The following is a 25,653-nucleotide window of genomic DNA, read 5'->3' on the forward strand; positions in this document are numbered from 1 at the left end:
TACACCTTTATGTTCATGATGAATAACATTTCTAAACATCTAGGTGTAAGGAAAATATCATGGTGTAGCCCAAAGCCGATTGCTGGCCTAAAATGGTAGCTTCACCTAATATGCACCCACTTTTGTGTTCTCTTGCACCCAAAAACAAGCTTTGGTTCCTAGGCCTAGGGTATATTTGGGGTAAACATTCTAGCCCTTATGCAACTGCCTACATGTTCAAAAATGGCAAACGTATGCATACCAAATTGTTTCATAGGTTATTCCTCACAAAATCATGCGCAAATGCCATTAAGGCATTTCACCGAGCCCTTGGTAGGGCATGTTTAGGCATGAATAGCAAGGGAATGGGGGCAATGCGGCATGCCCAACCTTTTCAGAACACAACTTAGGCCTAAGGCCATTGCTTACAACCTTCCAACTCAACAAAAACAAGCATCAATTCAAGGATAAAAGGCCTCATGGATTTGAGCAAGAATGAACAAGTGGAGCATCAAAATACACCAATGGAAAGCTAGAGAGCCAAAGAATGAGGTACTTACTTGTTGGGGGTGAGTAATGATGCCAAATGGAACCAAAAAACGTGAACAATGGTGACTTACGACCGAAAAAATGGAAAATCCCATAGGTGTTGTGTTTTTTAGTGAGGGGGGTGAGTTTTGAGTGAGGAAAACTCACCCTCCCTCACTTTTTAAACCATCTTATGCAGGGGGTGCTCCTGCAGGCGAGCTAACCATGTGCATTTTTTTTGCAAGAATTATTCGCAAAATTTTGTCCTTTGGGTTGGCGCTTGTTTATTTTAATTCCTAGGATTAAGAATAAACTAGGCATATTCAACAATGACTTTAGAAAAATAGATGAATACACCACAAGCAGAAACTTAAAGGATACTAGGCCACCTCCCAGTAACGCCTCTTTAACGTCTTGAGCCAGATGCGAGGTGATGATCTGTTGATCATGGGCCTGGCAGTTGCTCACACTCGTCCCTAAGTCTTTGAAAACAGGAGATGGCACTATGCAGTAAAACATGACTACGCTACCACTTACCTTGGTTTATCTTTGCCTTGAATTCGGCGCGGTATTGACCATCACTCGAAACAAATCTTTTCCTATCCTTTGATTCACAGGATAAAATTATGCATATGCATGCGTATGCATGGGCAGTTCAAGTGCAACAACTCAAACAAATGTCCATTATGTTCAATATTATTTAAGTGCTTGCGACACCCTGATGTGCCATTATTTTCTCCTATTTCTTAACCCTTTTTGCACCATTTTAAGTACTGATTAGTCTTAATTGTCAAATTAATTAGGCAGTTATATTATTTGGGCCCATTCAGCTAATTTGATGTTTTTAATCTAATTTCAGGAATTAATGAAGCATTGAGCTTGAATCTAGAATTGGGCTTGGGCTTGAATCCAGAATTGGGCTTGGACTTGAAGAGGGCAGACTAATTTATTCTACAAAATTAGATCTTATCTTATCTTATCTAGATATTATTTAGATTTGATCTCATCTAGATATTATTTCATCTAGATCTTATCTTATCTAGATTTGATTTGATTTTACTTATGGGCTTGGATTTAAAATAGATTTGTAAGCTTTGGGACTGAAAAACTATATAACAGCACCAAGGTTCTAGTTTAGTTCTCTCTCTCCTCTCTCTCTTCTATTTTTCGTTTTTAGTTTTAGTCTCTCTTCTCTTTCTGTTTTATTTTCGTTTTTTTACAATTCCAGTTCAGACTTTTAGTTTTATCAATAAAATTTCGTTCTCTATTTGATTAATGGAAGGCTAAGTCCGCAACGTTGTTTTCTCTTAAGGATCAAGCACAGTTCTCTTTGAGGTTCTATTATTACGGTTAAATTCTGTTCAGTTTTTCCTCTTCACTAATTACTCTGAATTTGTTGCTATTAATTCATGCATGCTTAGTGCTTGATTAATTGTCTCTGCTCTTAATTTATGTTCATGCTTTATGATCGTTTATGAGTAATTGGTGTGTGTGATGCTTAATCACATAATGAATGCTCTATGTTAAATTTCTCTTAGTAATTTAATTTAGGGTTGGATTAAGTGGTTGAACTGATAAAGGATAAATTCTCGCAACCTAGGATAAGAGACTTGCTTGTGAATCAAGGGGAAGCAACGTATTTTAATTCTGATAATTTCTAATTCAATTTTACTTGCTATTTAATTTACAAAAGCAAACAACCCCCCCCCCCCCAATTTGTTACTATTTCCTACTATCTGTTATGAACATTTGGTGTATCATTGCTCGTTGGGAAATGACCTAGGATCACTTCCTAGTTACTACATTTTAATATTTATTTGATTTGGATACGACCTCGATCAAATTTGGTGCCGTTGCCAGGGAGCAGTGTCCAAAGGTTCATAATAGCTAGTGTCGTGATAGTGTTTAATTCTTTCGTGTTTTATGTTTAATTGTTAGTGTTGTGTTAGTGTGTGTGTTAGTGTTGTTTAGTGCTTGGTATTTTTTTTAGTGTGTGTTCTGTTTTAGTTTTTCTGTTAAGCGCTTCCTATGTTTCAGTTTTGGGTGTTTTGCTATGAATAGTGTTTTGCGACGGATTTAGCGACCACTTTTGCTTGCGACGGATTTAGCGACCACTTTTGCTTGTGGCAAGCCGCCATAGGCCGACTGAGGTCTCTATCATCCAAAAAAAGTGATTCTGTCAAAAGTTTTTTATTTTTTAGGTATTATTCTCTTATTTTTCTTAACTTATCATTTTTAGCTTATATAGTTAGACTTCAAATTGTCATTTGAAATTTTTTGTACTATCTTCTCATCATTTTATAAGGTTGCTCACAAAATTTCAAGTCATTTGGACATCATTTGATGGTAGCTGTAGTTCAAACCTACACTGTTACTTGCATAAGAAGGCAACTAGTTGTGCATGCTGAATTTAGTGTATGGCTAGAGGAAATCCATCTGACTTACAACCCTTTGATCCTGAGATAGATAGGACATTTCATAGATTAGTTAGACATCATTTAGTACCTTTTGAGCATCCTGAGCATTTTGATATTGGTGATTTTGAGCATTATAATTTTGAACATTCTAATTTTGTACATTCTGAGAATATGGCACAACCTCCACACCGTGAGAGGACTCTAAGGGAAATGGCTGCACCGGATTTCACCTACGAAAGCTTGTGCATCCAATACCCTGATGAGGATGTCCCATATGTTCTTAAAACTGGACTAATCCATTTGCTTCCAAAGTTTCATGGCCTTGCAGGTGAAGACCCACACAAGCATCTGAAAGAATTCCATATTGTCTGCTCCTCCATGAAACCACCAGATGTCCAGGAGGATCACATATTTCTGAAGGCCTTTCCTCATTCTATAGAGGGAGTGACAAAGGACTGGCTATATTACCTTGCTCCAAGGTCCATCACAAGCTGGGATGACCTCAAGAGAGTATTCTTAGAAAACATTTTCCCTGCTTCCAGGACCACGACCGTCAGGAAGGATATTTCAGGTATTAGACAACTCAGTGGAGAGAGCCTATATGAATACTGAGAGAGATTTAAAAAATTATGTGCCAGTTGCCCTCACCACCAGATTTCAGAGCAGCTTCTTCTCCAATATTTTTATGAAGGACTCAGCAACATGGAGAGAAGTATGATAAATGCTTCCAGTGGTGGAGCCCTTGGAGACATGACCCCTTTTGAAGCCAGAAATTTAATTGAGATGATGACTTCAAACTCCCAGCAATTTAGTGCCAGAAGTGATGCTATTGTCATTAGAGGAGTGCATGAAGTAGCCACAAATTCATCAGGTGAGACTAAGAAGCTTGGAGGTAAACTAGATGCCTTGGTTGACCTGGTAACCCAACTGGCCATGAATCAAAAATCTGCACCTGTCGCCAGACTTTGTGGTTTATGCCCCTCTGCCGACCACTACACAGACCTTTGCCCTTCTGTGCAACAATCTGAAGCAATTGAACAGCCTGAAGCTTATGCTGCAAACATCTACAACAGACCTCCTCAACCTCAACAGCAAAATCAGTCACAACAGAATAATTATGACCTCTCCAGCAACAGGTACAATCCCGGATAGAGGAATCATCCCAACCTTAGATGGTCGAATCCTTCACAACAACAACAGCAACAACAACAGACTTATTTTCAAAATGCTGCTGACCCAAGCAGACCATACGTTCCTCCACCAATCCAGCAGCAACAACAACAACAACCCCAAAAACAGCAAACAGTTGAGGCCCCTCCGCAACCTTCCCTTGAAGAACTTGTGAGGAAAATGACTATGCAAAACATGCAGTTTCAGCAAGAGACCAAGGCCTCCATTCAGAGCTTAATTAGATGGGACAGTTGGCTACACAGTTAAATCAACAACAGTCCTAGAATTCTGATAGATTACCTTCTCAATCTGTCCAGAATTCCAAAAATGTGAGTGCCATTACATTAAGGTCAGGAAAGCAGTGTCAAGGACCTCAACCAGTAGCATCTTCCTCATCCGCCAATGAACCTGCCCAACCTCACTCTACTCTAGAAAAAGATGATGACAAAAATTTAAAGAGTAAGTTACCTAACAATTTCTATGCAGGTGAATCTAAAGAGAAGCAGCATATCCCTCTTCCATTCCCTCCAAGAGCAATTTCCAACAAAAAAATGGAAGAGGCAGAGAAGGAGATCTTGGAAACATTTAGGAAAGTAGAGGTAAACATACCTCTGCTGGATGCAATAAAGCAAATTCCAAGATATGCTAAATTCTTGAAGGAGCTCTGTGCACTAATAAGCGGAAGCTTAAAGGAAGTGAAAGAATTAGTATGGGCAGAAATGTCTCCGCATTGATTGGTAAATCTGTTCCCCAAATCCTTGAAAAATGTAAAGATCCAGGTACATTCAGCATACCTTGTATTATAGGGAACAATAAGTTTGACAATGCCATGCTAGATTTAGGAGCTTCTGTTAGTGTTATGCCTCTGTCTATTTTTAATTCTCTATCTCTAGGTCCTTTGTAGTCAACTAATGTGGTAATTCATTTAGCTAATAGAAGTGTTGCCTATCCTGCTGGTTTCATAGAGGATGTCTTAGTTATAGTTGGTGAGTTGATTTTCCCTGTTGATTTTTATATTTTAAATATGGAGGAGGAATTTTCTAAAGGATCAGTTCCCATCATTCTAGGCAGACCTTTTATGAAAACTGCTAGAACTAAGATAGATGTATATGCAGGCACACTATCTATGGAGTTTGGTGATATAACTGTTCGTTTTAATATTCTTGATGCTATGAAACACCCATTTGAAGATCTTTCTATATTTCGTGTTGAAATAATTGACCATATTGTTGATGAATACATGATTGATCTTCATTCTAATCTACATGCCTGTCACTCTTCATGCATTGAATCTGAATTTGTACTTGATCATATGTCTGAATTTGATGCTGAGAGTGAATCTGAATTTGATATTGATTACATGTTTGCTGATGTTTTACCTCTTGAGATTGATTTTATAGAGTCAGATAGAACTAACCATGTTTCAGGAAGTACATATACCTCTGACTTTCTTTATGAGGTACAGGCTGAGAAACCATCTCTTTCTACCACTATCCAGCCATCCACACCAGAATTGAAGCCTCTGCCATCAAATTTAAAATATGCTTACTTGGATGATAGCAAAAGTTTTCCAGTAATTATATCTGCCTCCTTTGTTGATGAGCAAGAGGAGAAGCTGTTATCAGTTCTCAAGAAGCATATGAAAGCTATAGGCTGGACCCTGGCGGACATTCCTGGTGTTAGCCCATCCACATGTATGCATCGAATAAATTTAGAAGATGGGGCTAAACCAGTAAGACAACCACAGAGAAGACTCAACCCGGTGATTCTTGATGTAGTGAAGAAGGAGGTAACCAAGCTTTTGCAAGTTGGAATCATTTATCCTATCTCTGATAGCCAATGGGTGAGTCCCATCTAGGTAGTTCCAAAGAAAACCGGCCTCACGGTGATGAAAAATGAGAAGGAGGAACCAATTCCTACTCGGGTGCAGAACAGTTGGAGAGTACGCATCGACTATAGGAGGCTGAACCAGGTTACCAAAAAGGACCATTTTCCACTACCATTCATTGACCAAATGCTTGAACGCCTGGCAGGATTCTACAGGCGCTTTATAAGAGATTTTAGCAAAATAGCCCTTCCACTATCCCACTTGTTGTAAAAGGAGGCACCTGATTGGACAACCCCATTTGAGCTAATGTTCGATCCATCCAATTACACATTGGGGGTTGTCCTTGCTCACAAGATCTCCTTACTTCAGCTTACTTCCTTTCCACCATGACTTAGGGAGTTTTTCTTTTCCTATCTTCTTCTTTACTTTTATTACATTTGTTCGATTCTATTTGATGGTTTAATTGCTTTTAATCTTTTAATTGTGCCACATTGAGGACAATGTGTTGTTTAAGTATGGGGGGAGTGTGTTCTTTGGTTTTGCTAGTTTTGTTAGTTGTGCTAAATTAATTTAATTTTGTTAGTTTTGTTGGGTTCTAGTTTAATTTTGTTAGTTTTGTTGTGTTAAATTTGCATGCTTGTCTTTGAATTATAGGATATGTTCAAGTAATGGGTAATTGTTCTAAAAATAAAAGTTTCTTGACATTTTGTGATTTGAAATCCTTGTTTTTCCTCTACATGTCATGATAGTTTTGAAAGCTCAAATTGAAAGTGATAAGTTTACCTTTGTGAGAATTTGAGCCATCCATCATCATAATCATTTGGTGTGTTTTGCCCCATTGATTGCTTGCACAATAGCCTTGGCTTAATTCTTGTTGATGCTTCCTAATTCACATGCATATTTGGAAATGATTAAGGCAATTTTGTTCTTATAAGCTTCTAGCCAAATGGACTTACCTTGAATTAATTCCTTTGATAGCCCCTTTGAGCCTATGTTCCCCTTTCTTTGTTTTGAAGCTCATTACAAGCCTTAAGTGAAAAACCATGATATCACCTTACCCTTAAGAAATTTTGGAGCTTTGGAATTGTTTTGGGAATAAGCTAGGAATAAGTGTGGGGGGTATGTTTCATTGGAAGATATGATTTTTGGCCATGCTTGATGTATCTGTATATTGCCTAGTTCTTGCTTTAATCTTCAAATTCGTTCTTCAAAAAAGAAAATTAAAAAAAAACAATTTCAATTGCTGCAAATTCGTACTGTTCAAAAAAGAAAAGAAAAGAAGTGAAGTTGAATAAATGAGGTCTTGTTATGAGGAGTTGATTTGGGAGCCTTGATTGATTTTGTTGATATTAGAGGGTTTGGGTTTACTACTTGTGCTTAATTTCTACTTATTCCCCATTGCTCCTCTATTCCTTTGGGATTTAGCTACTTATTCCATATTTTTTTCCCTACCTTGTCCTTGGCCCCATTACAACCTTTAAAGACCTTTTGATCCTCATATGCATGTGTTGTCAAGTTGTTTGTCAATTTTAGAATTTTGCCAAGTCTATGTGGTGTTTGTTTTCATGGATGCTTCGAGAGTAAACAGTAACCTAGACACTTGAGAGATAGAGTGTATATCTTGTGAGGCTTAATCATTTTTCATTATTGAGCTGATTAACTATTTTTCCATGATTGGGTTGCTTGGATGATTTTCACGAATGTCTTGACTCTTTGGATCTCTTCATGTTAGATGTTACCCATTCCTTTCATTCCTTGATGTTCATTGAGAAATATGTAAATTTTTTGTTTGTCTCTCTTTGATATCCTTGGATTTTGTTCTTTATTTCATTTTGCCCAAGAGTGCAAAAGGCTAAGTATGGGGGGTTTTGATATGCCATTATTTTCTCCTATTTCTTAACCCTTTTTGCACCATTTTAAGTACTAATTAGTCTTAATTGTCAAATTAATTAGCCAGTTTTATTATTTGGGCCCATTCAGCTAATTTGATGTTTTTAATCTAATTTCAGGAATTAATGAAGCATTGAGTTTGAATCTAGAATTGGGCTTGGGCTTGAATCCAGAATTGGGCTTGGACTTGAAGAGGGCAGACTAATTTAATCTACAAAATTAGATCTTATGTTATCTTATCTTATCTAGATATTATTTAGATTTGATCTCATCTAGATATTATTTCATCTAGATCTTATCTTATCTAGATTTGATTTGATTTTACTTATGGGCTTGGATTTAAAACAGATTTGTAAGCTTTGGGACTGAAAAACTATATAACAACACCAAGGTTCTAATTTAGTTCTCTCTCTCCTCTCTCTCTTCTATTTTTCGTTTTTAGTTTTAGTCTCTCTTCTCTTTCTCTTTTATTTTCGTTTCTTTACAATTCCAGTTCAGACTTTTAGTTTTATCAATAAAATTTTGTTCTCTATTTGATTAATGGAAGGCTAAGTCTGCAGCGTTGTTTTCTCTTGAGGATCAAGCACAGTTCTCTTTGAGGTTCTATTATTACTGTTAAATTTTGTTCAGTTTTTCCTCTTCACTAATTACTTTGAATTTGTTGCTATTAATTCATGCATGCTTAGTGCTTGATTAATTGTCTCTACGCTTAATTTACGTTCATGTTTAATGATCGTTTATGAGTAATTAGTGTGTGTGATGCTTAATCACATAATGAATGCTCTATGTTAAATTTCGCTTAGTAATTTAATTTAGGGTTGGATTAAGTAGTTGAACTGATAAAGGATAAATTCTCGCAACCTAGGATAAGAGACTTGCTTGTGAATCAAGGGGAAGCAACGTATTTTAATTCTGATAATTTCTAATTCAATTTTACTCGTTGTTTAATTTACAAAAGCAAACAACCCCCCCCCCCCCCCAATTTGTTACTATTTCCTGCTATCTGTTATGAACATTTGGTGTATCATTGCTCATTGGGAAACGACCTAGGATCACTTCTTAGTTACTACATTTTAATATTTGTTTGATTCGGGTACGGCCTTGATCACACCCCTATAGATCAAGCGAGATGGCTCGAACCCCCCAAAAAAGAGAATGCACATTTTAAAGCAATAACAGGCACAACACAAGGGTTGAAATGTTAATCACCAATCGAATGTTCATTAGATGTTGCGATCAGAGTTTACAAAGGACAAAAAATCTTTGGGGTGCCTCTGAGTATAATCATGTAGTGACTCTCGTAGCTACCCTAAGTGCTAAGCATAATATCGCTTGACGATATCGGTGTTCACAGGTGAAGGCAACTCCTTATCATCCATGTTGGCGAGCACCAGTGCTCCTTCGGAGAATGCCTTCTTTACGATGAAAGGCCCTTTATAGTTTGGAGCCCACTTTCCCCTATTGTCCTTTAGGGCTTGGGATAACTTCTTTAGAACAAGGTCCCCCTCGTTGAATTTGTGCGGACGTACCTTCTTGTCGAAAGCGTTCTTTACCCGTCTCTGGTACAGACGCTCGTGGCTCATAGCTGCTAGACACTTGCCTTCTATAAGATTGAGCTGATCAAAGTGTGCTTGATCCCACTCTGACTCTTTCAACCCGGACTCTGCCAGGATCCTCAAAGAAGGAACCTCTACCTCAAACGGTAATACGGCTTCCATTCTGTACACCAATGAAAATGGTGTTACCCTGGTTGATGTGCATACCGAGGTTTGATAACGATGTAGCGCGAAAGGGAGCATCTCGTGCCAATCCTTATATGACACGGTTATCTTCTCAATAATCTTCTTGATGTTCTTGTTGGCTGCTTCAACTGCCCCATTCATCTTGGGCCTGTAAGGTGTGGAATTGTGGTGTTGGATCTTGAAGTCCTCGCATAATTCCTTCATCATCTTGTTATTCAGATTGGTGGCATTGTCTGTGATAATCTTCCTGGGTAGTCCATACCGGCAGATTATTTCCTTTTTAATGAACCTGACCACCATGCTTCTTATGACGCTAGAGTATGAGGCGACTTCAACCCATTTGGTGAAGTAATTGATCGCAACCAGGATGAAGCGATGCTCGTTCGAAGCCTTGGGCTCAATGGCCTCGATCACATCTATTCCCCACATGGAGAAGGGCCATGGTGCTACCAAAATGTTTAAAGGCATGGGCAGAGCGTTGACATTGTCCGCGAATGTCTGGCATTTGTGGCATTTCCTAACATGGATGCAGTAGTCACTCTCTATGGTGAGCTAATAATACCACGCCCTTAGAATCTTTCATGCCACAGCATGCCCGTTGGCATGTGTTCCAAAGGAACCTTTGTGGACTTCTACTAGCATCTGTTCAGCCTTCCTTCCATCCACACATCGGAGTAAAACCATGTCATGGTTTGTTTTGTATAGAATGCTTCCACTCAAGAAAAAATCGGCTGCTAACCTTCTTAATGTTCTTTTTTCGTTGTCAGAAGCCTCTTGTGGGTACTCCTTGTTTTTGATGTATTGCTTGATGTCAAAGTACCAAGGTTTACCATCTTCTTCCTCTTATATAAAAAAGAAATGCACGGGCTTGCCACGACATCTAAACTCGATGTATAGCAAGTCTTCATGCGGAGTCAGCTGAAACAAGGATGCTGCTAGAGTGGCGAGCGCATCGGTCATTTGATTCTCCTCTCTGGGAACGTGGTGGAAAGAGACATCATTGAAGAACTCATCCAACTTCTTGATGTAAGTTTGATAGGGTATCAGCTTATGATCCCTAGTCTCTCATTCCCTCTTCAGCTAGTGAATCACCAAGGCTGAGTCTTCGTACACTTTGAGCAACTTGACGTTGAAGTCAATCACCGCTTGGATCCCGAGGGCGTATGCCTCATATTCGGCCATGTTGTTCATGCAATTGAAACCCAATCTGGCGATGAAGGGAATGCATTGATTTTCAGGAGATACCAAAGCCGCCCCAACCCCATGGCCTAGGGTGTTGGACGTGCCGTCGGACCACACGATCCACTTATCCCTATCCTTATCCTCTAACTTCTCTTTGAACAAGGCCATAAGTTCTTCATTTGGAAACTCCAGATGCATGGGCTGGTAATCATTGTGGGGATGCTGAGCCATCCGCCCCGTAAGAGAAGGTAAAGCAGAACCTGCCACCGAGTGATCCGCCCCGTAAGAGCGGGTTTATCACAAATATACTTGACTGGGTCCATCCTGGATACCAACCAAGTAGTATGAATCAACATATACTTCCTTAGGAGATGGGATGCCTATACCAAAGCGCAACACGTTCTTTCTAGAAGAAAGTAGTTCATCTCAAAGGCTGTGAACTTTTTGCTCAAGTAATAGACAATCTGTTCTCTTTTTCTGGAATCATCGTGCTGCCCCAGCATGCATCCCATTGACTAATCCAACATCATCATGTACAGGATGAGAGGCCTCCCAGGCATCAGTGGCATATGTACCAAAGAGTTCATAAGGCATTGTTTGATCCTTCCAAATGCCTCTTGACAGTCATTGTTCCAGCGAACAGACTGGTTCTTGTGCAAGAGTTTAAAAAGCGGCTCGCAGGTAGCAGTGAGCTGTGCTATGAACCTTGCGATGTAGTTCAAATGCCCCAAGAAACCCCAGACTTGTTTCTCGGTGCGCAGCTCAGGCGTCTCAAGGATGGCCTTTACCTATTTAGGATCCACCTCTATCCTTTTCTGACTTAAAACGAAGCCCAACAATTTTCTCGACTTGACCCCGAATGTGCACTTGGTGGGGTTCAATCCTAACTGGTACTTCTGCAGTCTCTCGAACAACTTTCGCAAGTTGACGAGATGTTCTTCCTCGGTCTTAGACTTGGCAATCATGTCATCCACGTAGACTTCAATCTCTTTGTGCATCATGTCGTGGAACAATGCTACCATAGCCCACTGATAGGTTGCCCCGACATTCTTGAGCCCGAAGGACATCACCTTATAGCAGAACGTCCCCCACAAGGTGACAAATATAGTCTTCTCCATGTCCTCCAGCACCATCTTTATTTGATTGTAACCCGAGAACCCATCCATAAAGGAAAACAAAGCGAAGTTGGTCGTGTTATCTATATGGACATCGATGTTTGGCAAAGGGAAGTTATCCTTGGGATTGGCTCGATTTAGGTCCCGATACTCCACGCACATTCGTACCTTCCCATCTTTCTTAGGGACTGACACAATGTTAGCCACCCATTCCAGGTATCGAGCCACTGCCAAGAAGCCAGCATCGAACTGCTTTTTCAGTTCCTCTTTAATTTTAGGGACATCTTTGGCTTCATCCTCCACAGCTTTTGCTTGACCGGGGAACACTTAGGTTTCAGAGGGAAACGATGTTGCACAATGTTGGGGTTCAAACCAAGCATATCTTGGTATGACCAAGCGAAGACGTCCTTGTAGTTCCGTAGCAAGACTACCAATTCATCTCGGATTGGTGTGGTCATGCTCGTACCCACCTTTACCTCTTTCTTTTCATAGCCAACACCTAAGTTTACGACTGTCGTTTCTTCTTGGTACAACTTCACCTCTCGGTCTTCCTGAGCGACCATCCTTTCTAGCTTGGGGGGAAATTGCATACCTTCTTCTTCTTCAACCTCAAGACGATTCACTTCTCGTTCAAAATCGACAGCAGGGTCCTCGGTATTAGTACCTTCACAGGACTCGTCGTCGGATCTATATCGTTTAAACGCAACAGAAATAAACATGCATATGAATGAGAATGGGTGAAGGCGCAAGAACAAATGAAGGAAAGATCTTTATATTATATTCTTTAATAGCAAAAGACATAACGCCTTAACAAAGAGAGAACCTTAAAGCCTAGGCCCAGCTGTAGGGTTGAAGCTAAAGCATTACATCATGCCCATCATGGAAACTTCGAGTCGTTCCACGACTTGTCAATTTCCCAATTGAAAATTAGGAAGGCATGACTGTACCCAGTCTGAAAATTCTTGAGGGGCCTCGTCGTGTATCATGGTGACTTGCTCTTCATGTCTCAAGCCCGCACTCACGAAGATTTTACTAATATGACAAGGAAGGTCCTCCCTCACTTGTAGCTTTAGTTGCAGGCCCACACCCTCCTTTCTACGACGCTTATTCTCACATCAGTCCGCGTGGGCTTATAGCCTAGCCCAAAATTTCCACGGTTTTCCTTGATGTTCACTAGGTTGGCCATGCCATCATTATTCTTTCCCAAGCCCATTCTGGGCTCATAGTCGTGCCCTAACATCACACGTGCCACCATCATTGACGGGCCAGACATGCGGGGCCGCATCAGGAGGGATTCTACGGAAGTGTTGCTTACCACCTTGAAGGTTTGAAAAGCCATTTCCAAGGACTCTTCCGTGGCCTCCACATATGGCATAAAAGAGGGGCAGCTTACCAGAACATCTTCCTCCCCCGAAACAATGACTAAGTGCCCCTCCCACCTGGGTTAATATCCTTTACTTGAAAAGTAACTTGACAGGTGTGCTCCTATATAAACTGGGAGATCGATCTCCCCTATTACTTCCCGGCGACTTCCGTCAAAAGCCCGGACCACCCTGGAGCTTGGTTTCAGGTGGGAAGCATTGAATGACGGTTTCTCCAAGGTGCTTTTGGGCATTACGTTTAGACTGGAGCCATTTTCAATGAGCACTTTGGCCATGATGTGATCCATGCATTTGACAGATACATGCAGAGCCCTATTATGTCCTCGTCCCTCGACGGGAATCTCCTCCTCAGCGAAGGTAAGGTAGTTATTTGCTGTGATATTGTTGACAATCCCCTCGAAGCCTTCTATGGACATGTCTTGGGCCACATGGGCCTTGTTCAAAACTTTAACTAGCAATGTTCGGTGAGGCTCAGAATTCATGAGCAGTTCTAACAGAGAAACCCTAGCTGGAGTTTTGTTGAGTTGCTCGATTATCTTGAACTCACTCTATTGGATTATACGGAGGAACTCGTTGGCCTCCTCCAAGGATACCTCTTTTCTGCCGAGTCCTTCCCCTTTTTCAGTGAACCTCCCCGCTGGAACATCCTCATCCGGGGTGGGGTTTGCTTCGTTGGCCTCTTCTGCGACCACTTTTTCTTTTCTGTTAGCGTTCACAGGTCGTACCGACAAGTCAAGCACCACAAAGATGCGGCCGCTGCGGGTCATGCCGCCTAGTCCGGTGATATTGGTCACTTTGGCGGAAGTGGAATCAGTGTCGGTGGCCTTCTCCTTCCTCTCGTTCGGCTTCTAAGGAGTGTACCTCCACGGGACCGCCTTGCTGTTTTTATAAGGGAAGGGGACAAGTTTACTACCTGACAACGTCAAAGGGCCTCGGTGCTTTTGGGGAGCCACATCTCTGGTGAAATGTATCACCAAAGGCTTGGGCTTCTTGGGACTTTCCTTGTCTACTAACTACATGCAGACATGTTGTTCTTTCTCGTCCTCGTCACCGATCTCGAGTCGGCCTTGGTCTATCATCCGCTGCAACAACTGCTCCACCGCTGAACATGTTTCCATATCATGCGATGCACCTGGATGCATCAAGCAAGGATCCCAATGTGTCTCTTCCTTGGGGGGTAGACCATAGGGGTAAGCACTTCGGTTGTACCCCAAACACGAGCTGTTGGTATTCCCCAATGTGTCTCTTCCTTGTCCCACCATATTCGGGGCGAGTTGATGTGCTAGATTTGCTGTAGACGGAAGGATCGGGTCTGCTTCAATGACAGTGCTGGTGGCGGCAGCTGTGGCCGCATTACTCTCTATCAATCTTTTCATATCTAGCATGGCTTCCATCATGGAAGCCATTTGATCTTTCAGAGATGACATGTCGGCTTTCATCTGTTCTTGCACTTCCTCTACGTCACTCATAGCCCTAGATTTAGAATGGGTTTGATAGAGGTGCCTTGGAGTGCACTTAGTTACGGTGTTACTCCCTAAAGGAACAAAATACGGTGAGTATGCGACAAGGAATTCAAACATGAATGCATGCTAGAGACAAATTGTCGAAGTATTGGATTCACACAGGTTTTTTAAGTAAGCTCATGGAATTAAACCAACCTCATCTTATTAGAGAACAAAAAGGTTTTAACTAGCCAAAATCAAAGTGACAATACAATTGCCTTAACAACTCCTAATTATGTGAGCCATTAGATCAATCATGTGTTGGCAATAGTTGAGGAGCCTGTGAATTTCTTCAGGGGTCTGTACACGTCCGCCATTGCTTTGGCCTTAGCTAGAAGTTGGGAAAGCTCTTGACTTCCATTCAAAGTAAAGGTGAATATGTCCATTCACATCATTGCCTCTCTGTGCAATGAGTTGATTACGCTTTCCCATGCTTCCCTTTCCGCTGATATCTTGGTGTACTCATCCTCTTGGTTTCTCGTTCCAAGGCTTCGATGGTGGCCATATTGACGTCCCTTAGTTCATCGTACTCTCTTTGGACTTTGATGGCCGTTGACTTGAACTTCTCTTTGACTGCCCGGGCTCTTTCAAGCTCTGCCTTTAGGTACCTCCTCACTCTCTTCCGGAGCTTCGGCCTCTTCCTTTCTCGCAGCCTTTAGCTTTGGGAGCTAATCCAAGCCTTGTGTGTGGACTCTCAGCCACTTAAGATAGTCGCTGATGATCCCATTACTACTTCCCCTAAGCTCTTTGTCCTTCCTTTGCACCACATCCCATGCCTTGTGAACTCCTTGAAGTACCCCTGCATTAGGGTCACTGAAACCCCGTGCGATGAAAGGCGCGATGCTTTCCTCCGATGGCGCTCCTCTCATGGGGTAGCCAAGCTGTCTGATGGCAAGGACGAGATTATAATTAATACAACCCCTTGTTCCCATCAAGGGAACATTTGGAAATCCTTCACACGAGCATAGAATCCCGGTTTTTCCTTCCTTCCAACGAGGGAACCAATTAATGGATGCCCCCTCCATGCTAGCCAAGAGTTGGTCCCAATTTGCCTTTCCTTTCTCGATGCACAAGTAGTGACCTTGTAGCAGACATATGGGCCTACCTTCTTGGCAAAAATGGTGTGAAACCATCCACACATAGAGAGCCAGTGTACAACAAACAATTCTTGCACCACTCTTTTCACATCTCTAGTCGAACGTGTCATACATGTTTGCCAAAATGGCGACGACTGGGCTTTCTTTGCCATGATGAAAGGCGAGGAAAATGTCAATCGCTGCTAGGTCCACTAACCCTTTCACATTTGGAAAGAGGACAACTCCGAAGATCAAAAGCACCAAGATATCAATAAAAGAAGCCCATTCGCCTTGATTTGCCAAGGCCTTTGCCTTCTCCTCCAAACACCTCATTGGTACTCCGACTACCCCATTCCGGTTTTGCTTTACCCGGTCCAACTCTTGTGCCGAGATTTTCACTACCTTGGCAACTCTAGCCATGGAGGGGGTAGAACCCCGAGAAGAGATATGGCTTCCTTCCTCCCAGAGGGCACCTCATGATTTCTTCAAACTCTTCCACAGTCGTCACTAGCTGGAAATCCTCAAATGTGCTCAGGGGCTGGTCATAATATTGGGTAAGGGATGCAATCACTTCCACGGGGACTTCTATTGTAGCTAGGTCCCAAATCTTACCATAGGCTTTGCGGAAGGCTTGTCGTTGAAGTTGACCCATCAATTGCCCTAACTTTAGTAAACTAGCATCCTCTAAGCTCTTGATTTTGACTTGATAGAACCTTTTCTTGAGCCGAGGTGTTTGATTTGATCCCATGTTTACTAGAATGAAAAGTCCCTTTTGAATCAATACTCCGACATCTATCATGGGAGAAATGGATGAATGCATGAAGAGATGCTTATGCGGTGCATGATATGAATGTATTTTATGGTCACGAGAGCCCGAAAAATCGTCTCTTCTTACTTGCAACATTTGGCAGCACAGTGCCCCATGATGCACTTAAGAAGGTGACACGAACCTTCCGGCTTCCCATGGCATAATGATGAGACCAACATACAATGCGTGTGTGATGACACAATGTGAATGCGCAAAAAGAGTGTGGTTTAAAGTGCAATAGGGGGACGTACAAGCATGGTAATATCATCAAATAATCATACAACAGAGACGTACATGACATTTAGAGGATATGCATGGTAGTGTTAAAGAAAACAAAACACGTAGCGTGTTTGCTTCGTGTCCCTATTTTAGAAACCTAAACGGGAGGAACTAAAAGACTTTTAGTGATAACTTCCCAAGGCGGTTATATCTCTCACAATGGTTTCTAGAGATATCATTCCCTTTGATATCAACGTTGTGGCGGTAGGGACTACCAGCGACAACATATCATCAAAGAGAAAAACTCTAGATGGGGTTTCACTATCATCAAGCAAGTCAGAGACTTAGCATGATCACAGATTCACCTCCACTTCCTATGTTCCCACGGACCCGGGTATATGGCCCTTTTTCAACTTATCGTCTGTGCAAAAAGTGTTGGTGTTTGTGTGCATCAAATGAATGAATATCTACCTCATGCATACATTAAAAACACATTGAAAGCATCCAAGAGTTATACACAAGAATATAAGAGATATAAAAAGGAAATCGACAAAAAGGAAAAACCATGATATTGTACAAGAGTGAAAGGCCTAACTCTCTAATAAAAGTCACCAGTGGAGTCGCCAATTGCCGCAACCTACCATGATATTGTTTGAGGCCATACAAAGACTTGAGCAGTTTGCAAACTTGATTGGGTTTGGAACATTTGACACCTTGTGGAACAACCATGTAGACATCCTCATGTAAGTCTCCATGTAAGAAGGCATTGTTTACATCCAGTTGATGTAAATGCCAACTGTAAATAGAAGCTAGAGCCAGCAGGGTCCTGACTGTGGTGAGTTTAGCCACTGGTGAAAATGTATCAAAGAAGTCTAGACCTTCCACTTGATTGTAACCCTTGGCCACCAACCTAGCTTTATATCTTTCTATAGATCCATCTACTCTGTATTTCACTTTGTAAACCCACTTGTTGCCAATTGGCCTTACATCCTCTGGTAGATCCATTATTATCCATGTCCCATTCTTTTCAAGAGCATCCAATTCAAACTTCATGGCATTATTCCAGCATTCATGCTTGTTGGCTTCCTAGTATGTGTGTGGTTCTTAAGTGTGCGTGATTGACAGTGAATAAGCATGATTTGTGGGTGACAAGTTTGAAAAAGAATGGAAAGATGAGATAGGATAGGAAATACCTGAGGCAATTGCATCTGCTGAACTGCTTGAAAGGCTACACACATAGTCACTGAGATGTTTTGGTGAAAGTCTTTGCCTCTGTGATTTTCTTGTATGTCTAGTAGTTGTTTCTATCATGTTTAGAGCAGCAGGGGTCAGGAAAGGTATAGAGTCAGAGATTCAAGCTCTGCAAGTTTAGTGTGAGTTGGAGGAATGATAGGTGCGGACGGAGTTATGAGTGGTGGAACATCATTTTGATGTTGGATCGATGGTGTAGAATGATAGGTCCAGGTAGATAAGGGCGAGGAAGGCGTATATGGTAGAATATGTTCATAATGAGTGACATTTCTAGAAATAAAGATTTCCCTATTGCTGAGATGCAACAAGACAACCCCTTTTACACCATGTTTATAACCAAGAAAGATACATTTCCTAGCTCTAGGTGCAAGTTTTGTTCTGTGTGATTGTAGTGTGGATGCATAGCATAAGGAACCAAAAACCTTTAAATCATGTAAGTTAGGTGCATGATTGTATAATAAAAGGTAAGGTGATTTATTTTTAAGGAGAGTACTAGGTACTCCATTTATTACGTAAGTAGCATGAAGAATGGCATAGGACCAGAATTGTTTTGGCAGTTTTGATCGAAAAAGGAGTGATTTCCCTACATTGAGAACATGTTGATGTTTCCTTTCAACTCTTCCATTTTGTTGCGAGGATTCCACACAACTTGTTTGATGCACTATGCCTTTTGAGGCATAATATTGTGGCATAATGAATTCAGGACCATTATCAGTCCTTATAATCTTAATTCTTGCATTATGTTGATTTTCAATCAACTCAATAAAGTTCTGTACATGTTGCCTCACTTCTGCTTTAGATTTTAGTAAAGTAATCCATGTAAAATGGCTAAAGTCATCTACAACAGTTAAAAAATATGAATGATCATGAATAAAGTGTATAGATATAGGCCCCCAAATGTCAAAGTGAAGCAATTCATAAGGAGAAGTAGCTTTGTTTAAACTAGTATTATATGGCAACTTCTTATGTCTAGCATAATGGCATACATCACAGACTACCTTTGGATCAACAACAATAAAAGGAAATTCTGAATTCATGGAAATCATTCTAGAAATAGACAAGTGGCCTAGTCTAAAGTGCCATAAGGCATCTTCGGGTAGAATTTGTGTCTCAGCTGTTTGGATATTGGAACAAGAGGCATGCTTGTCATCAAGTACTAAATGATATAGCCCTTCAAACTTTTCAGCAGAACCAATCGTCCTCTGTGATTTCTGGTCCAGAATAAGACATATCGAATCATTAAATGAGATAACTCAATTTAAGACAGAAGACAGCTTTGACACTGATATCAAATTTAAAGAAAAGTTAGGTACATACAAAACATCTGTTATAGAGAAATCAGGGGGAAATCTGAGAGTACCAGCATGTTTTGCAATGGAGAACTGACCATTAGGTAACCTTATGCTAATTGGTTTAACTGCATTAAAGGTCTGGAAATTTTTAAGTGAAGCACATATATGATTATTAGCACCTGAATCTATGATCCAAGAGCCAAGAGAAAAGTTATTAAAGGAAGAAGAGATATTAATTTTACCTTATTTGTGTTTTTCAAATGGTGAATGACCAAACTGAGTTGTTGTATTAACCTAGTTAGCTGCAACAGTAAATTGCTAATTAATGCCAGAACCTTGAATCAGATTGAGTATCTTTTCATATTGCTCATGAGTGAAGCTGGGAGGAGCAATGTGTATGTCTCCATTAGCCAAGAGATCTTCCTTCAAATCTGTAGTATCATTGCAAGCAATGTTTTCTATTGAGGAATTCCCTTTCTGAAAATGAGGAGGAAATCCATGTTTTCTATAACAAGTCTCCATTGTGTGACCTGTCTTTCCGCAGTATGTACACACTTTCTTTGATCCAAAGTTTTGCATAAAGCCTTTACCTCTACCTTGTGGCCTCTTATAGTCAACAACATTTATGAAAACCTTTGAGTCATCACCAACAACAAAATTTCCTTGTCTTTCATGTTGAATGACCATAGAGAAGATTTGATTCATGCTAGGAAGTGGATCCATTAGTAAAATCTGGGATTTCACTACTGAAAAATTCTCATTCAAACCTGTTAAAAACCTTTTGGCATGATTAAGTGTGTAGAAATGTCTTGCATTCCTCATTGCAGCATAGCTACATTTAACACGACAAGAGCAGCATGGGATAGGCATATATGTTTCAAGTTCTTCCCAAAGTATCTTTAATTCAAAGTAAAATTCAGTGACAAAAGAGAAACCTTGCCTTATGCCATAAATTTCTTGTTGAAGCTCAGAAATTCTGATAAGGTCTCCTTGGGAGAATCTCTCCTTCAAATCATTCTATACGTCAACAGCATTTTCCAAAAACACGATGCTCTGGCCAATGGGTTCTGCTACTAAGTTAACAATACATGAATGAATAATCATGTTGCAACGACTCCAAGCTTTATAACTTGGATCAAGACTATCGGGAATTGGTATACTCCCATCAACAAAATCAAATTTGTTCTTAGCTCCCAAGGCGCGCCTCATGGATCGAGCCCACGCATGGTAGTTTGTCCCATTAAGCAAAGGAGTGACCATGACAGACGAAGGTCCATCTCCCGCATAGACATAATACAAACTAGAGGGATCTTGCGAAGTATCTATAGGACCTCCACCATTGTTGTTGTTGTTGGAACCTCCACCTCTCACCATTAGGGTTTGTGTAAGCAGAGAGCGTCTAGCTCTCTGATACCATCTTAAGGATTATGAACGATTGAAATAGAAATAAGAAGAAAGGCATAGTAATGGATCAACGTGGAGAATTGTATTATTTCTCAATCTCTCAAATTACATCAGCTAAGAGATCCTATATATATATAGTAAGAAAGAAAATGCAAACAAGCTATTCTAAGGTATGCTGCACTGGATCATTGGATGTGAATGACAGCTTGCAACCAACCTGCCCATCGTTGAGGTTGTTAGAAGAGAGAGGTGAGGAATGGAATGGATGGGAAGTTTGTTATGAACCTGCTGAGTTGGCACATACAATGACTCATCCCTTTTTGCTTATGTTGCCCGTTTTGCATCACCATTCATGTCATGTGCATTTGTAAGTTTTGCATCATCATCCATTATGTAACTTAACAGCAAGAAAATGTCAAAAACAATTTTAAGGAATTAGATTATAAAAGAACCGTGAGTTAAGCACAAAGTAACCAAGTGTAAAGGATCCTAGATTAATTAGATCAGCATATTTTTAGTCTTATTCCCGAGACATATTTTAAGACTTTTCTTGCTTAACTAAGGCAAAGCATGTGATGAGTTTGAGACCAAGAAAGAATGAAAAATGCAAAACAGAATAAACTAAAATATATTATGAAATGATTTATTTGTTGTAAGAGAAGAGGTCCATTAGCACAGATGACTGACAATAGTTGATGATGTAGATAGATCACGTACACACTGAGTTTAGAGCTTAATACTCAGTTTGTTACGGGAGAAAGAGGACATAATGGAAAGGATAAACCTGATTACACTGTTTTCGAAAAAACATGTTCTCTTGGGTTAGCAAGAAAGCAGGATCCAAGAAAGAAAAAGACAATGGGTGCTTCCTAAAATTCCAGTTCGCCCAAATTGGACGGATGAGAAGAGACAAAAAGAAGGCAAATTTACGTAAGGGGGTTCATTTTACAAAGTATTTACGGGATGGGGTCTGTTCCAAAAGAAATAACGGAGGGGGTTTGTTTTGTGGAGGAAACCGCCATTGCCACTGGCGGCATGGCTGAACCCGCCATTGCCAGTGGCGGCAAAGCTGGAGAGAAGGGTGTATTGTCACTACCAGTGGCGATATAGGCCACGTAGGATGGAGAGAGGAGGGTGTCGCCAATGGGAACGGCGACACACCCAGCTGGTACCGCTAGTCCCTCTGGCGACACACCCAGCTGGTACGGTCTCGCCCACGGTGCTGGCGAGACAGCCATTCACGTGAAGTTCAGCTTTTCAGGCTTGCAGGCTTCTACTCTCCATTGTTTAGGGATGCAGCAGCATTGTTTAGGCATGCAGAGTAGGATTTGACCATTGTTGTATACGCTTTTCTTCTATAAAATAACCTGAACGTAAACTTTGGATTCACTTCTACCTTATCTTTGCTTTCCTTACCTTTGCTTTTCTCCGTTCTTAAATTTCTTAGAGTGTTCTTCGTGCTGTTGGTGCTTTGCTTTTGCTGAGTTTTTTTCTTCCATAGTTCATAATTCCTAATTGTCTGGTAAGTGATTTTTTTAAATAACATTTATATATTTATATTTTATGATTTATATATTCTGTTTGTTAATATTTTTAAAATAATAGGTTAGCTAGATAGGTATTGTAAGTTTAGGTTAATTAAGATTAATAGGTATTATAAGGTTAGGTTAGTTATTATTATTAATAAATTAATAAGTATGCTGTTATTAATTTTTATGTAGTAACGGATAGTTGAAGAGTAGGTTAGGTTAGGTTAGTTAGTAAAAAAATATTATTTAGTTTGTATTATATATTTTTAGATTTGTAGTATATATTTGAAGGTTAGTTTGTATAAAAATAAGTATGCTGTTATTAGTTTGTAGTATGCTCTTATTAGTTTGTAGTATATATTTGACCATGTAAAACATGATTGACAAATGAAAATTTGAATTGCATTGTCTAATTTCATTAATGATCTATTACCAAATGATATGGTTGGCTGGTTTTTATGATGGAAATATTAGTAAAGTTAGAAAATATTTCTTTGATATTTTAGTGGTGAATGCATGGAGTTTGTATTTATCACTAATAAATGAAAGGATTACACTTAAAATTATTTCAGACGGAACATGGCCACCACGCCTACGACTGGTAATATTTGTATCTTCGAAGCCGTTTTTCAGTACTAATTAACTCAAATGAGATATGTTCCGTAATGAAGGATATATCATATATATATATATGAAAAAATTAGTAGGAAAGTATACTCTCTATATAAAGGACTGGAGGAGAGACAAATAAGGCCTAATTTTTCTCCATCTCCATTCAATAGTCTCAATGGTTAATTAACTACATGCACCACGTATGAACTTCCTATGAAAGGCAAAAAAAAAATACTCGGTGAACAACTAATTTGAAACTTAGTGAGACAAACAGATAAAACAAATATATACAATTAAAGTATAATAACTAATATTATATATGTCATAAAAACAAAGAGATAGAAAATTAGTGAGTGTTAAAGAATTAATTCAACTATATTTTTTTAATTTTTGGCACTAGTGATCGCTTGGACACATAGAATATTCACCTATTATTTTTCGAAAAGTGAAGAAGTATTAGACCTCATCTAGTGCTACTTTGTTGTCTCAATATTTTTCTTATTTACCATAAAGTATAAAATAATCTATAAATCCAAGTAAAGTTCTTTTAACATTATTAAAAATCAATAAATTACTAATAAATATAGTAACCAAAAAATTGTTATTCTCATGCTAGTTTTTATGCTAATAAATTTAAATGACGGGACTTTTAAAATTGGTAATATTTTTCTTATTGTTTTTATAATTAAAAATACAATTTCTTTTTGTTAACTTATACTAAATTTTATTACAAGTAAAATGAAACTTCCTACTCAGAACAAACCACAAAATACTTAAGAAATAACATCTAATTAGTTTTTGTCTTAAATTAAATTATATGTCAAATAATATTTCAGACCCAAAATCCATTAACAAAAAGGCTTACAAATAATTACTACTAATAATTTTTAAATTTAACATCTAATTTACAAAATTAATACACTTAAATTTAAGCTTCAAATTTGATTCTAATCATAATATTTGTTACAAAAGGAAATAAAAGAAAAGAAGACTTTATTTAAATAAATATAAAGCATCCTTACTATATAGAAGCAGCAAACTTCAAAATACTCTCTTCAAATGAAACTTTTTCTTCCTCTTCCACACTGATACTCTCTTCAATGTTAAATTTTTGAGTGTTGAGTGTCGTTGGAAGTTTACTCTATTTAAAGAAAATTTACACAAACTGAAGCTACACATGGAACGTTACACGCCATTAAAGCGCATGTCACCTCCTACACCTGCTGCTATTGCATGCTTCTGAATACATATTACCTCCACATGCCTAGACCTGCTATTACTGCATCCTTCTGAAGCAAAAATCTGCCCTAACAATGGCCTAGAATTGATAAAATAACGTGTCCTAACAGTGCCCTAGCTGTGCCCTAGCTGATAAAATACAGCTTTGTCCCGTCAAAACGTAAAGGAGGTGTCTCGCCAGTCCTGTGGACGAGACCCAAGTTGCAGGCTGTCTCGCCAGCCGTGTGGGCGAGTCCCACGTGGACTATACCGCCAGTCGTGATGGCGGCTCCAGCTGGGTGTGTGTCGCCGTTTCCATTGGCGACACCCTCCTCTCTCCATCCTACATGGCCTATATCGCCATTGGTAGTGACAATACACCCTTCTCTCCAGCTTTGCCGCCATTGGCAATGGCGGGTTCAGCCATGCCGCCAGTGGCAATGGCGGTTTCCTCCACAAAACAAACCCCCTCCGTTATTTCTTTTGGAATAGACCCCATCCCGTAAATACTTTGTAAAATGAGCCCCCTTACGTAAATTTGCCCAAAAAGAACTTAAAATTGCACACAAATTACGAGGTGATATTATGTATTAAGGCTTTTGTTGTCGTTAATGATGATGTATTAAGTAATTTTAAAAATTTTGTTTGCTTAATCTGACCAACAAGAACTTTTAAGTTAGAGTAATTGAATAGGGTTATCAAGAGTTACTTTTAAAATACCCTCCCTCTTCTTTCTCTCTTTCTTGTGTATAGATATACCACATCTTTTATCATTTATTAAGGTTAAGTTTGGTGGAATGAAAAAGAATAAATATTTGAATTAAAATAGAAAAAAATGTAAGACCTACATTAAATAGTTAAAATTTTCTCTCAATTCATCTTCTTAGCAACCAAATCATCCCTAAGTTTTCCTTTAGACGCACATCATTTCTTTTTTTGAGGATTTATTATCTTTTTAATCTTTAAACTCTTTTGAATTTTTATTTTTAATCTGTGAACTTTTGAATTTTATTTTTAATCTCTTAACTATTTTTTCAAAGAACTAAAAGTAAGAATGAAAAAAATCGAGGGATTAAAAGCAACTGAAAATAAAAATTAAAGAACTAAAAATAGATAAAAAAAATCAAAGAGAAAAATAAAAATTCTAAAAAATTTAAGGATAAAAAGACAATAAAGCCTTTTTCTTTTATTTTATTTTCTCTTCTATATTTAGCTAGTTTTGTTTTTCTTTCTCTTATTTAATGCTAAGGCTATTTGGCCACCTTTGGCTAGTACGGTCTATACACGCACACACAAGTCTTCAAGAAAATCAAGATGACGAAGGGATCTTGGTTGGCTAGGTTTGGATGCTATAATCCCATAGTTGGTCTTGCATGTGAGGTTCTATAAATTAATGGTTTTTGAGTCCTTAGCTTCCCTATCCAAGAAACTCTTACATTAGTGTTCTTAAGACAATGATGTATTAGTGTGGATAATATTGAAGGTTATGAAAGTCTATAAATGATTTAT

General features: G+C 39.3%; 1 protein-coding gene and 1 non-coding gene across 2 annotated transcripts; both read right to left on the bottom strand.

Moving 5' to 3' along the window:
* Window positions 1-3,473: 3,473 nt before the first annotated feature.
* Window positions 3,474-3,580, bottom strand: LOC114397766. Its single transcript, XR_003663392.1, has one exon. It is a non-coding gene; the product is annotated as a small nucleolar RNA R71 (small nucleolar RNA).
* A 7,671-nt stretch (window positions 3,581-11,251) lies between these two features.
* On the bottom strand, window positions 11,252-13,190 carry LOC114397213. The gene is made up of 4 exons (XM_028359312.1): window positions 12,937-13,190; window positions 12,444-12,538; window positions 11,807-12,177; window positions 11,252-11,524 (listed from the first exon to the last, which is right to left on the bottom strand). Exons 1-4 carry the CDS (start codon window positions 13,188-13,190, stop codon window positions 11,252-11,254), a joined length of 993 nt encoding a protein of 330 aa, XP_028215113.1.
* Between the last annotated feature and the right edge of the window lie 12,463 nt (window positions 13,191-25,653).

This window comes from Glycine soja, chromosome 18 (assembly GCF_004193775.1).
Source record: "Glycine soja cultivar W05 chromosome 18, ASM419377v2, whole genome shotgun sequence".
Classification (NCBI taxonomy): domain Eukaryota; kingdom Viridiplantae; phylum Streptophyta; class Magnoliopsida; order Fabales; family Fabaceae; genus Glycine; species Glycine soja.

What these genes read in the sequence shown, in the direction of transcription:
- LOC114397213 (XM_028359312.1), bottom strand. Translation starts at nt 13,190, where the DNA reads ATGGCTTTTCAAACCTTCAAGGTGGTAAGCAACACTTCCGTAGAATCC. An exon ending in AGCGTCGTAGAAAGGAGGGT is followed by an intron (nt 12,539 to 12,936) that starts GTGGGCCTGCAA and finishes TAAACGATATAG; the next exon opens with ATCCGACGACGAGTCCTGTG. An exon ending in TGAGGTTGAAGAAGAAGAAG is followed by an intron (nt 12,178 to 12,443) that starts GTATGCAATTTC and finishes CTGAAACCTAAG; the next exon opens with TGTTCCCCGGTCAAGCAAAA.